General features: G+C 37.8%; 1 protein-coding gene across 1 annotated transcript; it reads right to left on the bottom strand.

Moving 5' to 3' along the window:
• Positions 1-2,895: 2,895 nt before the first annotated feature.
• Positions 2,896-6,261, bottom strand: kctd12b (potassium channel tetramerisation domain containing 12b). The gene has a single exon (XM_083560453.1). The coding sequence runs from the start codon at positions 5,592-5,594 to the stop codon at positions 4,752-4,754; it is 843 nt and encodes a 280-aa protein (XP_083416579.1). The 5' UTR covers positions 5,595-6,261; the 3' UTR covers positions 2,896-4,751.
• Positions 6,262-13,477: the final 7,216 nt, after the last annotated feature.

Here is a 13,477-nt window from a genome sequence, read left to right as displayed (position 1 = left end):
GAAAAAAGTACATTTGAATGATTATAGTATCAGGCTGCATCATAGCAGAATTGTAAAGAAAAAATACAAAATATAGTCTTCTTTGCTTGTGAACTGTTAATTTTCAATAATTTTCTGACCTGTTTTCTGTGTTGTGTACTAAATTAGATTACTGGTTGTGTTATTGCAGGCAGACAAAAGACAGCTGCTCAGCTTTGCAGATCTTATTGGGTTCAAGCCAATTGTTGATCAGAATGAAAATTAGACTCCGGAGTTGCCACATGGTGAATGTGCTGTGCTTGCTTTCCTCGTGGTTTACTATTAAATTTGTAAAAGATTGAGTTTTGCTGGCAAGCTGCCGCATAGTTCAGACGCTTCTTGGAGGTGGATGAGTGAGAGAGAGAAAAAGAGAGAGATTTTCACACATCTGTTGGTTGGTGATTGTTGGACAAGATGCTTGTTGCATTGCTGGATTAAAAATATTAATGCATTGAAAGATTGTAGGAAAAAACAGAGACAGAGATGAAGTGTAAATGTAAATGTAAGTGTAAGTGGTTGGCGGGGCTGAAGATGAGTAGATAGAAGGAACTGATTGAAAAATCATCTGCCAACCTTTCTTCACCACCACTTTACATTACTTCTCTCTCTGTTCTCTTTTAATTAGAAATAAAACACTCCAACTTCATCTACCCTGAAATGTCACATTCTCTTTTAGAGCTAAGAGTTACAAGCAATCTCAAAATCCTCTGTAGCTTTGTGGGTTAAATAATCATGCAAAAAAGAAACATGCAAATTGATAGTCTTAATTATAATTTATTCTGATCTGAGGATGTTGTTCATTTTTAATAATAAATAAAAATAAACATTTCTTATATCTTTATTGTTTACTGTTAGTACTTTAAAAGAATGTACTGTATCCTTTGTATATGGGAGCAGTTAGTCATTTTAAAAGCACTCAGCTGTCTGTGTGGTGGATTTTAGTTGCACTTGCATGTTTTTTCGAGTCCTCTATTGAAACTGCATATGCCTTGTGGGTTGTAAATTGGGGGATTTGGCAGAACTAAGCAACATTGTTCTGTGTAAGCAGATCTAATCTCTGGCCAGAAAGGTGTTGAGGAAGTGACTGGAGCAAAAATGAGGTGCACATCTTAGAGATAATGCCTACAGGCCAAATTACAGCAAAGTTCTTAGAAATCAGTTGTGCTTGAGTAGCTGCTGATATAAAAAAATTAAAAAAATTAAAAAAATAATCCACTCTTGCCTTGCACTTCAGACTTAGCGAGCACGTCTGTACTCTTGCTGAGCTTGTTGACAAAGAGCCACTGAATGCTAGGTAATTAACAGGCTGGCACTTTTATTTGGGCTGCTTTCAGTTCTGCATGTGCTCATAGCCATCAAGAGAGGAAGGAAGAAACTGGTGAGCTCCCTGATATTTTATCATTATATAACACACTTATTTATATGTTTATTTGCTTGTTCTTTCATTTATTCAGGGTGGGGTGGAGGGTGTGGGGTATGGTGGTACAACAGACAGCATTTTTCAGCTCTAGGATTCTGGGTTCAATGCTGAACTCGAGTGATTTGGAGTGATCTGCATGCTCTTCTTGTGCTTGTGTGGATCTCCTTTAAAGTTTTCCGGTTTCCTTTCAATATCCAAAAACCTGCAGCTAAGTCAATGGGTTATGATAGATTGCCAATCGGTGTGACTATTATGGCATATTGTGTAATACCCAGGAATTAATGAATTTTTCAATAAAGTCCAGCAGCACAGTTTTTGGGATTTCTGGGCAAAAGCCTTTAACTGTGCATTCTGTTTGTTACATATGCCGCCAGATTAAAGGAACATCCCCTCTCAAATGGTGGTTAACAGTGAATAAACATGTGAATCAGCTAATTATTTGCAGAAAGCTAATCAGTATGCAAGTCTGAAATAATTATGAATTCACATGCTGAGTAGATTATTTTTTTTTTTTTTATTACACTGATGTTTGAGCTGATGGGTTGATTTGAGCTGATTGTAACTGCCTGTTAAAGCCTAATCCTACCAAGGACACTACCATACATGCAGATAATTTGATTAATGGACTTAATTAGGTCAGAGACAGTGTGATGGATCATATTGGCTACAATGGGCTGTTTACATCCGGAAATAAAGGCAAAAGGATTAATTAAATTTAGAAAAAATGGAAAATGTATTACTTTGAAGGATTTTGTTCATATTTTATGATCATATTATAAAATTAAAATTAGAATATATGTACACTTTACAAAAGAAAGTGGTCAGTGCTGGGTAGTGCAAGCACTGACTGAACACTGACCGAGCACTAACCGAGAAATCTAGAGTGCTTTTCCTACGATAAACAGAGTTAATGCGCCTCATTAAAATCATAAATCACATCTTCCATGAAAACATGAAATTCTTGAATTTATAGTCAAAAAAACAGAAACAAATCTGAAAACAAATGAAATGCGGAAATACTGAATACGTTGAGATGATTTGTAATTTGATTAATCAATGTGGTTGCTAACCAAAAGTGACTAGTTTTCTCTGACAAATAATCTCTTTCAAAAAATTTTGTTAATCATTGATGACTGTGATGCATCCAGGTTGTGATGGATTGCCAGTATAATGAAGTAGCAACTGCATTACAATGCTCAACTTCCTCCGATTCAAATGAAATCATTACTATTTTATTGAATTTATGGGTTCATTCATTTGTTTACTAGAGCTACACAATTTACTTTGCAGGAGTTGCTTTTCTGTTTGCCCTCATTCCTATTCTGGCCATTCCTTCATTTTGCCTTTGAAGTCACCAGAGAAAAAAATGATAAGGTGAGAGAAGAAGGATAAACAGCAGAAAGCCTCAGAAGTGCTGAGCACATTGCAAAAGAGGAGACATATGTTCAGAAGAGATGTGCATGATAAACCAGTTTAATGCTTCCATCTCCACCATTAACTACATACATTGCAACATCATCATCATGGCAAATTTTAATAATATGAGTCTGTATTTCACGTGCCGATCTTGGTTCACATCTCGGTCCTATGTTAGTTACCAAATTCTTTGTTTTTACCTTTTAAAATTGTACAGTGATTAGATACTGAGAACTGTACTTCCAAACAGTAATACACAACTGGTTGGTACTTTAATTAACCACAAATGACAGAAAATTGATTTTATTCATGCTGTACTTTTTAGCACTTGTTTTGCTTACTTGCTGCTAACAACACAGAATAAGAGTCACAGGACGATTTATATCCAAGTTAAGGATGTGTGTGCCTCAATATAAACGATTCTTTGTCAGGCAATAGTAGAGGTGTGACCAAAATAAAGATGCCTAATAAAAGCATTTAGTGAAAAACTCTTACTCAACTAGTCAAGATTTGTGCCTTAATACTTTCTATAGATCTGAGGTAACTTCTGTGCAAATCCATAATTATCCTGAGGGTGGACCTGAAAATGTGTTTTTCTGCTCTGTTTGTTTTTTTTCACACCCTTTAATACTCTTTGTTGTAAAGATGAGTATTTATTTAACCTAAAGGTTCCATACATAAATCTGTATGTTTTGTCAACAGAACAAACTCTACAACTTATCTTTAAATAGAAAAGAAAATGTGTTAATAAAACTGCTGTGTGCTTCTTAAAAAGATAAAATTTGAAATGGTGTATAGTTACATAAATGTGATAGGGAAATCAAAAACAAAATATGTATTGTAATAATGGCATATTGAGTTTTGCTGAAAACCAGGCACATTGACATTTGACATTTCTCTTTACAGACAAATAAACCGAAAACAAAATGCTTCATGTCACTATCAATACATGTCATCAGGATTTACTGAGCCGATTTCAGGCAATACCTTAATCCTAGTGTGTGAGTGTGTGTGTGTGTGTGTGTGTGTGTGTGTGTGTGTGTCTGTGTGTGTGTGTGTGTCTGTGTGTCTGTGTGTGTGTGTGTGTTCCATAGCCTCCTGCTCAGGGTGCAGCCCTTGATGTGTTTTGCCAAGAAGGCAAATTCCCCTTCTGGTGTAACACTTTGTGCTTGCTAGAATTACAAAAGCAACACAATATTTTTTTTTTTATGAACACACTTTGGTGTGGCCTTGACACAAAAAAACAAACATGGCAGATTATTCCATAATCTTGAGCCTTTGTTGCATCTATAACTTACTTACATGCAGTCGCATTGCAGATTCATATTTATGTGCTTGTCATTCAATCAAAGGGATTACCCTAATGGTCCATACTCCTAGCCTGTCAACCTGCTGGTTTCCTAATGGCTTTGTCCTACACATTTAGCTTGACAAAAGTATGACTGAATAACTTGTCATTAGAGATACCAACATTCAAGAAAGCAATGGAAGTCCACTGATGTGATGAACTGATGAGAAGAATGGCATTGTTATCTTTTGGTACCAAGGCTACTTGGAGATACAGAGAGACTCCTTTCCAAGCCCTTTCAGCTGGCCTTCTGCCAGTTTAAAAGCAACAGAACACCACATATACTCAAAACCCAACAGCATGACACAGTACTTCACAAAGGCAAGAAATGGTTACACAAGTATCATGAGTTGTTTCTAGTAAAGGGGACAGTTGGTTTGAAGAAGGGGGGGGGGGGGGGGAGTAGTAAACCATGACAAGAAGCATCAGGGGCAAGTTTGGTTGGAGGTTTGGGATGGTGATCTAAAAGCGTCTGTATCTAAGGGAGCACAATCTCAGAGACAAGCAAGTAGAATTTGGGAGAAAAAGGGTCTGGAACATGGTCTCGTCTCACTCACGGTAGAAAACGTATTCCGTGTAGCTTGTCCATATCTTGTCATCCGTTTGGTCATGTGTGAAAGCGCATGTGCCTGTCGAGTTGCATGCCACCATGTGGAAACCAGCATCAGCCAACTTGTCAAAAGCTTGTTCGAGGAAAGTGAACTTCAGATAGTAGCGACAGGTGTATCGCTCCGGGGGCCGGTCAGGGTCACGGCTTTCATTAAGGGTTTCTCCAAAAACCTCTTTGGCCAATGACGTCTTTCCGCATACCATGATCCGGGCCACACGCCGGAACTTAGCATCGGTTTGGCTATCACGGCCCAGTGTGTAGGAACCTCGGTAGCCAATGGTAATGAACCCAGTGCGCTTGCCATCGCTGGCTGCTAGGTTACTGCAGGTTGCTGCTCCTAAAGACGCCAAATTGCGGCTAGCATCAGCACTTGGTGATGACTCCTCTGGGTCACTCTGGCATCCATCATCAGCCAAAGAGTTCTGCTTGCTGATTTTTGGAGCCAGAAGCTTGACTAGCTCAGGAAGTTTGAAGTACTCAGCCTCTCGTTTTAGTCTTCCTCGCTCTGGGAAATGGTCAGGCAGCACAAGTTGCTGGTCACGCATATAGTCCAGGATGTAGCGAAATAGGAAGCCATCACGGTCAACAAAAAAGCGTCCCTTGGTGTCACGTGCCAGGCTCTTGGCAGATTTCTTGCTAAACATCTCCCATAAGAGGGATTCAGGAACACTGGTGAGAGTCGAGTACCGTGTTATGTATACCTGGCCTCCCACATTCAGTTCAATAATTTCCGGAAAGGCCAGTTCCTCTGAAATGCCACTGGAATTATCAGGCAAAGCCATGCTGTTGAAATTATTAGCTGGTAAGGCTTCAGTAGGAAAAACTTTGCAGCGGAGGATGAAACCCCAAGCCTCTTTCTACCACTCTAATGATAAAGTGGTGCTGAATTTCACACTGAGCTAATGAATAAATTTAGATGAGTTCTCGTTCTAACGTACAGGATCACATCACAAGAATAAAATTAAGACTGGACACAAAATGCACGATGACCCTCTTCACAAAAGCAGATGCACAGTATTTAAGTTCAATAGTCCTTTTTAGAGAAGAGCTAAAAACAGAAATCTGATTTGGAAAAAAATCCTTCTTGTTCTCCGTCTTTTAGTCATGCAGTTGCACTCAATTATGGAAAAAATAAATGTTAAATGTTTACATTAAGCTATCTCAGAAGTCCGTGATACTATTTCCACGCTTTCACAGGTCTCTTCATAATCGTTTAGAGTACGTCCAGCCTTCACAGCCTTCACAGCCTCAAAGCACACAAATTGGCTGAACTTCAACTGTAGAGAACGTGGCGTGAAATGTAAACATAGTGCAGAAAAACAGTCGGAACGAAAAAAGAAACAAAGGTAAATGCATACACCCCGGGATGATCACCTTCCATAACTGATGCCGTATGAGACTAAAGCGCTGTTTCCTTCTCTCTCTCTCGCTCTCTCTCTGCTACAATATTCCCGTGATTAGCTCCGCCCACAGTGTAGTGACGCCACGAAAATAATTTACTAGTCTTTTTTTTTTTCCTAATTATGACTTTAGAATAAAGGTTTCCTCGATAAATTTGGGATATGGTCGTGTTTTAATTTATTAAATATATTTTTTTTTAAATATGTACGTATTCTCTCGCACTCCATACAAAAGCATACAAAAAACATTGTTATAGTTTATATTTTTTGTAAATATGCCTCAACGGGAAATAGTTTACCGTATGTATAATTTTTATATTGTTTTCTTACGTTTGCATTTGTTTTTGTTTTTATGTTTGTTTGTTTGATTTCTCTAAAAACAAATCCCCTCTGCGTTAATACTAAGAGGAAAGACCTTTCTGTGTGAAACATTGGCATCTACTGGACAGAAAATGTATTGCCTGAATGCAAAGCTGTTAAAAAATTAACCGCCTCATAAAATGTGTAATGGTTTTAATGGTTATAATAGGATGTAAATTAGTTTTTAATGGAAACTCTAATGGTCCTTGTGGCCCTTTGGGTCTCTACTGGTACTCTACTACCTTGTATTATGTCTAATCTAAATGCTATTAAAGACTAAAAGAACATCACTGTTATCAGGACATCATTAGGCATTTACAATTCACTAAATTCCTCCACTGGTTTCTTTGGTTTGATGATGAGGATTTAAAGATGTAAAACACCGTACTGCTTATTAAAAAACATTTCGTCATGGTTTTAATAGTTAACAACTAATGGTTTGTAATGATGTTCATAGTGGAAACCATTAGAATATTTGTGATCGTTTCCTTTTTTAGGGTGGTTATTAAGGGTAGCATTGTGGACATGGTAGACCGGTTTCCCTAGGGTAAGAGTTGTTGAGTTGTTTTGTTAATTAATTCCTTTTTCTTCAAGAATCGCATTATTTTCCTCAGTGTTGCTGTGAATTCTGGGAATGCGCGTGATGGGAATGTGCATACACCATTGATGAAACACCAATAGAAGCAGTGTACACATACAAACACACACATATACATACATTTAGACACACAACACAACCAGTGCACCTGCTGGCATTGTCCTAGAGGAAAACACAGACAGTATGTCAGTATTTAGGTTCAGAACTAAATGAGGGACAATGAATCTGCGAAGTGGCAATATTTCCTGCTCCACTGTGGCATGGACAAATAAAAAGACCATGGTGCAGTGGCATTAAACACTAGAGGCTGTAACTGTGATAATAGTATTTGACCCTAAAAAAAATAATAATACTACATGTTTTTAATACAAGCTGCTAATCATTCAAATGTACAAATATTGGTAGCATTTTCTGTGAAGAGACATTTATTGTGGATTTTTGGAAGGAGCCGCTTGTCTCAGCACTAAGGTAAATCAAAGGTGTGTTTTGTAGTTTTCCACAAACATGCCGAATAGGTGTGTGACGGTACACGTATTTGACTAAAATTCTTCGGTACAGGGCTTACGGTTCGCTTTGGCGACCCCTAATGGAAGAAGCCGAAAGAAGAAGAAGAAGAAGCCGAAAGAAGAAGAAGAAGAAGCCGAGAGAAGAAGAAGAAGCAAGAAGAAGAAGAAGAAGAAGAAGAAGAAGAAGAAGAAGAAGAAGAAGAAGAAGAACCGTACCGAAACTGTACCGAACCATGACTTAAAAACCAAAGTAGTTACCGAACCATGAATTTTGTGTACCGTTATACCCCTGATGCCAAGCTTTAAATTTTTTTATTATTTGCTTGTATTATTAACTACTATTAACAACTATCACAGGAGTGATAGCAAAAAGAGGTCAAAGTACATGTCACTAATGAATAAATAAAAGTTCATTTGTATCATTAGCAAAAGGCTGTGTTTGTAAGAGAAATAAACCACTTTGTTAATTGATAGAATTGGTGAAATTAGAAAATGGGCTGGTAACAGTAATAATTATGCTTTGTGTTGGACCTCATTACACCACTTCATTACTCAATATATATATAAAAAAAAAAATTCCAGTAACTGCATTTACTTTATTTGCACTTTTGTATATCCTATATGTGATATAGCATTAATGCATAGCTTCATCATTGTAATAGAGGCAGATACAATGATAGATAGCAGTGCAAAGGACTGACTGCTTGCTTGATTTTCTCTTTACTGTTATAACTGTCCTTGGGCTTAACTGAGGGTGACATCTTGTAGATACCGAAAATGCATGAAAGACCTTGGAAGCTGCTGACACTAATTCAGATAGTACTGCTGATTATTCAGGACATAATTTACACTCTTTATGTAATCTAATCACACAATCTAATTAAAATTAAATTGACTTCCTGATGAATGGCTTAATGGAAGCCAGACCTCACAACCGTATACAGTCAATCTGAGTTCAGATGCTATACATTTTGCACACAGTTTGAAATGTGTTTAAAAATTGATATTGACCACCTATTTGTTTTCTTACTGTATTCATTCTCATTTTATTTAAATCTGCAGATTAGGCCACTCCTCAAATTCTTATTAAGCAAATGTTGGAAGTGGGGTGAAAAAGAAACGTCTACTTGGTGCTTATACAATACAGATGGCACAGAAGGTGTGTTTGTTTGTTTATTTGTTTTTTTCAACCCTTATGTTAACTTAAGGTCTCTGCTTCTTCTTCTTTCGGCTGCTCCCATTAGGGGTTGCCACAGCGGATTATCCGTCTCGATACCCCCCTGTCCTCTACATCTGCCTCTTTCAAACCAACTACCTGCATGTCTTCCCTTACCACATCCATAAACCTCCTTCTTGGTCTTCCTCTTTTCCTACTTTCTGGTGGCTCCATCCTCAGCATTCTCCTACCAATATACCCCATGTCCCTCCTCTGCACATGTCCAAACCATCTCAATCTAGCCGCTCATGCCTTGTCTCCAAAACCTCCTGCATGCGCTGTTCTTCTAATATATTTGTTTCTAATCCTGTCCATCCTCGTAACTCCCATTAAAAATATCAGCATCTTCAGCTCTGCTACCTCCAGCTCCACCTCCTGTTTTTTACTCAATGTCACTGTCTCTAAACCATACAACATCGCAGGTCTCACCACAGTCACAAATCACTCTTGCCACTCTTCTCCACCCACTCCACCCTGCCTGCACTCTTTTCTTCACTTCTCTAACACACTCTTCATTACTTTCCACTGTTGACCCCAGATACCTGAACTCCACATTCTCCACCTTGCAACCACACCACTCCACTGCCCTCCCTCTCATTGACACACGTGTAATCCTACTGACTTTCATTCCCCTTCTCTCCAGCTCTCCAGGCTCTTCTCAACCTGCTCCCTACTCTCACCACAAATCACAATATCATCTGCAAACATCATAGTCCACGAAGACGCCTGTCTGACCTCGTCCATCCACCTGTACATCACCACTACAAACAGGAAAGGGCTCAGAGCTGATTTTTGGTGCAATTCCACCTCCACCTTGAACCAGTCTGTCGTTCCTACTGCACACTTCACTGCTGTCACACTGTCCTCATACATGTTCTGCACCACCCTCACATACTTCTCTGCCACACCTGACTTCCTCATACAATACCACAACTCCTCTCTCGGCACGCTGTCATATGCTTTCCCTAAATCCACAAATACACAATGCAACTCCTTCTGACCTTCTCTATACTTCTCCATCAAAATTCTCAAAACATATATTTACTCTGTAGTGCTTTTCCTCTGCATGAAACCATACTGTTGCTCACAGATGGTCACCTCTTCTCTCAGCCTGGTTTCCACTACTCTTTCCCATAACTTCATAGTGTGACTGATCAACCTAATTCCCCTGTAGTTACTGCAGGACAGGACATCTCCCTTATACTTAAAAATTGGTACCAGCACACTCCTTCTCTATTCCTCAGGCATCCTCTCACAATTTCTTTTTTAACAATCTGCTTAAAAACTCCACTACCATCTCTCCTAAACATTTCCATGTTTCTACAGGTATGTTATAAGGTCTAACTGAAATTTCCACTCTTCATCCTCTTAATCTCTGCTCTCACTTCCTCTTTACTAATCCTATCCACTTCCTGCTTCACCATCTCACCATCATCCAACTTTCTCTCTCTCATTTTCCTCATTCATCAGCTGCTCAAATACTCCCTCCATCTTCTCAACACACTCTGCACACTAGTCAACACATTTCCATCTCTATCCTTTATTGCTCTAACTTGCAGCACATCCTTCCCTGCTCGGTCCTTCTGCCTGGCTAATTGGTACAAAAGCTTAAGGTCTATTTTTGCTGTGCCACCCAGTATTTTTAGCACACAAAGGACATATACTAGGGGCCAGTACCTCACTGGCTTCCTACATCCTTAAGAGTACTGTTGCCACCCTGCCTGTTCCGGTTCCGGTTCCTGTTCCAGTTCCTGTTCCCTACTCCTAATCCTGATCCTAACCCAGACCCCTGCTCTGCACTGCTCTGCCTCTTCAATAATTTGGATTCTGGACTGTTTTTGGTTTGTGTTTTTGATCTGCTCTCTATTGCTCAGTTGCCGTGTCTGAACTCCGGACTGTTTTTGACTGCTGATTTTGGATCTCCCTGCTGTGCTCTGTTTTCCTGGCTTTTGGATTTTTTAACTGTTTGTTGGTTTTCCCTTCATTGCTCTGTCTGTTGGTTTTCGGACTATTGGACTGGTTTATCGGACTGTGCTTTTTCTTTTGCTTGCTACTTTTTAATAAAGCCTGTTTTCTCCATACTCCCTGTTGCATCCTGAATTTTGGTTAGATAAACACTGCAAATGTTGTGTATAATATGCAAGTGTATAAATCTAACTAACTTTGAAATGGGTGATTGGTAGACAACTGCATCTTTTTAAACAGAAGGTCTTGTGCGGTGTTCATAGTATGCAGTGGTTAGTACCCACCAAAATTGATCCAAGGAACTGGTGATCTTGTGACAGGGTAATGGTTCATTGACACATGTGGGAAGTGAAGGCTAGCCTGTCTGGTCTGATCCCACAGAAAAGCTATTGTAGCACAGATTGCTGAAAAAATTTTATGTTAGCTCTGATAAAAAAGGTATCAATACACAACTGGATCATGGAAAAATAAAAGATGGTGGATGATTTGATGGTTTGGTCCTGTACATCTGTGAATGGCTAGGTTGCTTACCTGATGGTACCAGGATGCACCACAAAAAAAGGCAAGAAGTACAGACAATTTGTCATCAGTGTTGGTCCCTTTTCCTTTAATGAATAAGGTAGAAAGAGTGTGACAACACAAAATGGGCTAGAGTCTGTAAATCTATTCCTACAAAATATGCCTATATAGCAGTATTAGCTGAAAAATGTGCATTGCAGTTTTAGACTTCACTTGATTTTTCTTTAGAAACTAGTGTTATCTATTTTGTAATAGTATATATCGCAAAAAAATGCTGCAACATGCAAATCTGAATAATGCATATCCAATGCTCAGCAGTCTATGTTTTAAATCATATAAATCATGTAACCCATTTTCAAAATAAATACAGCTGATTGTCATTATGAGCTATATATTATCTTATAGGTGCAATAAATGCAGCAATAATATTTAATATGTATTAAGTTGTAGCTCAGTGGTTAAGACATTTTTGATCAGAATTTTGAGATCAAATTCCAATAAGCTGCCACTGCTGGGCCCTTGAACAAGACAGATAGAAAGACACAACTTTATTGTCATTGTATAGTACAGGTAAACAGCAAAGAAATGCAGTTTATCGTCTACTAAAGGTAAATATATGTACAACAAATAACTATAAAGGCTATGGGCAGTGGTACAGAAGCTGTTGAGCAAGTATAGTATGAATGTATATAAGATCTCTAATTAAAAATAAGAAGTTAGAATATGTGCAAGAAGGTGTAAGGCAACATATGTAGAAAAATATGAGATATATACATTTACAATATGAGATATGTACATTGCAAGGTAACTAACCCTCAACTGCTCACTTGTATATATGAAATAAAATGTAGATTGGAAAAGGGTGTCTGCCAAATGCCATAAGTGATTTATAGTTATTCAAAATAATCAGTATATAATAGGGGTGTAATGGTACACAAAATTCATAGTTCGGTGTGTTCCTCGGTTTTAAAGTTCAATTTAGGTATATAGATACGGGGAAAAAATGCAAAACATAAAAAATTCATTTAGGTTTATTATTATTATTTGTGAACATCAACAATTTACATTTGTAAAACAATTTTTCATAAAATGCCTGCTTTGTTGATAATATATAAATAATATTTTATAAAAAATAAAATGAAAGCATTACACTTTTTATTATATTGATTGAGTAATCAATTATTCATTCATTCATTTTCTCCCGCTTATCCGTAATTTGGGCCGCGGGGGCAGCAGTCTAAGCAGGCCCCCGCCTTCGACCGCTGCCCAATCCTCACAGCACCGTCCCTTACGGTCCCTCCTGCAGGTGGTGAGCCCACGGGAAGAGTAATCAATTAAATTGGCACAAATTAAATTTATTAAATAAAAGATAAAATAAAAAACTGTTAGACCCCATTTGGGTAATACAGGTGTGTATATGTAAGTGTGTTTTACATTTACATTTTTATTTTCTAAAGACATGATACACTTAACTGTTCTACTTATATTAACATACTTTACCAATTGTCATCATTCCTTTCATCCTTAATGCATTCACTACTTGAATATGTGGAACTGTCAGGATTTTTTCTCCTTTTAGGAGAAATTCTTGAAGCTGGCTTACTTTTCTTTTTACTGCATGTATTGTATCCTGCATATAACTATGTTTGTAACAAAATAAAAACCCTGATGTGGATTCATTTCTAATAACATTTTATTTCTTCTACCACACAGAACCAGAAACTAGAAAATTCTCTCATCAGTCTCTTTAAAAATTCTCTTTTAAACGCTTTGTCCTGACATCTATCATATCATGGAGAACTTGCTGCACATTTTTCCTCTGACAGACCTGACACCAGAGTGTTTAGTCCAAAAATGTTAAATACCTTGCAGAAAGCCTTACCATAACAAAGATTATACATTAAGTTCCTATGAATTACCTATTAAAACATGAAACAGAACAGAAATGATTGGAACAGGAACAGAAATTACTGTGGTTCATTTTAAATAGTAAAGCTGAAGGTTTCTATAGAAAAAAATGTTGACTCTGTCTTCTTGATGTATCTTATAAAATACTTAATCTCTTCAATCCTGCCAAGTTTGATTTTTTAAAGATATTTCC

Source organism: Silurus aristotelis (assembly GCF_946808225.1).
Source record: "Silurus aristotelis genome assembly, chromosome: 14".
NCBI lineage: Eukaryota > Metazoa > Chordata > Actinopteri > Siluriformes > Siluridae > Silurus > Silurus aristotelis.
The sequence above is the reverse complement of the archived record's forward strand: the minus strand, read 5'-3'. Positions and strand labels throughout refer to the sequence as shown.

Excerpts from the sequence above, each read along its gene's own strand:
- kctd12b (XM_083560453.1), bottom strand. The coding sequence starts at position 5,594 with ATGGCTTTGCCTGATAATTCCAGTGGCATTTCAGAGGAACTGGCCTTT.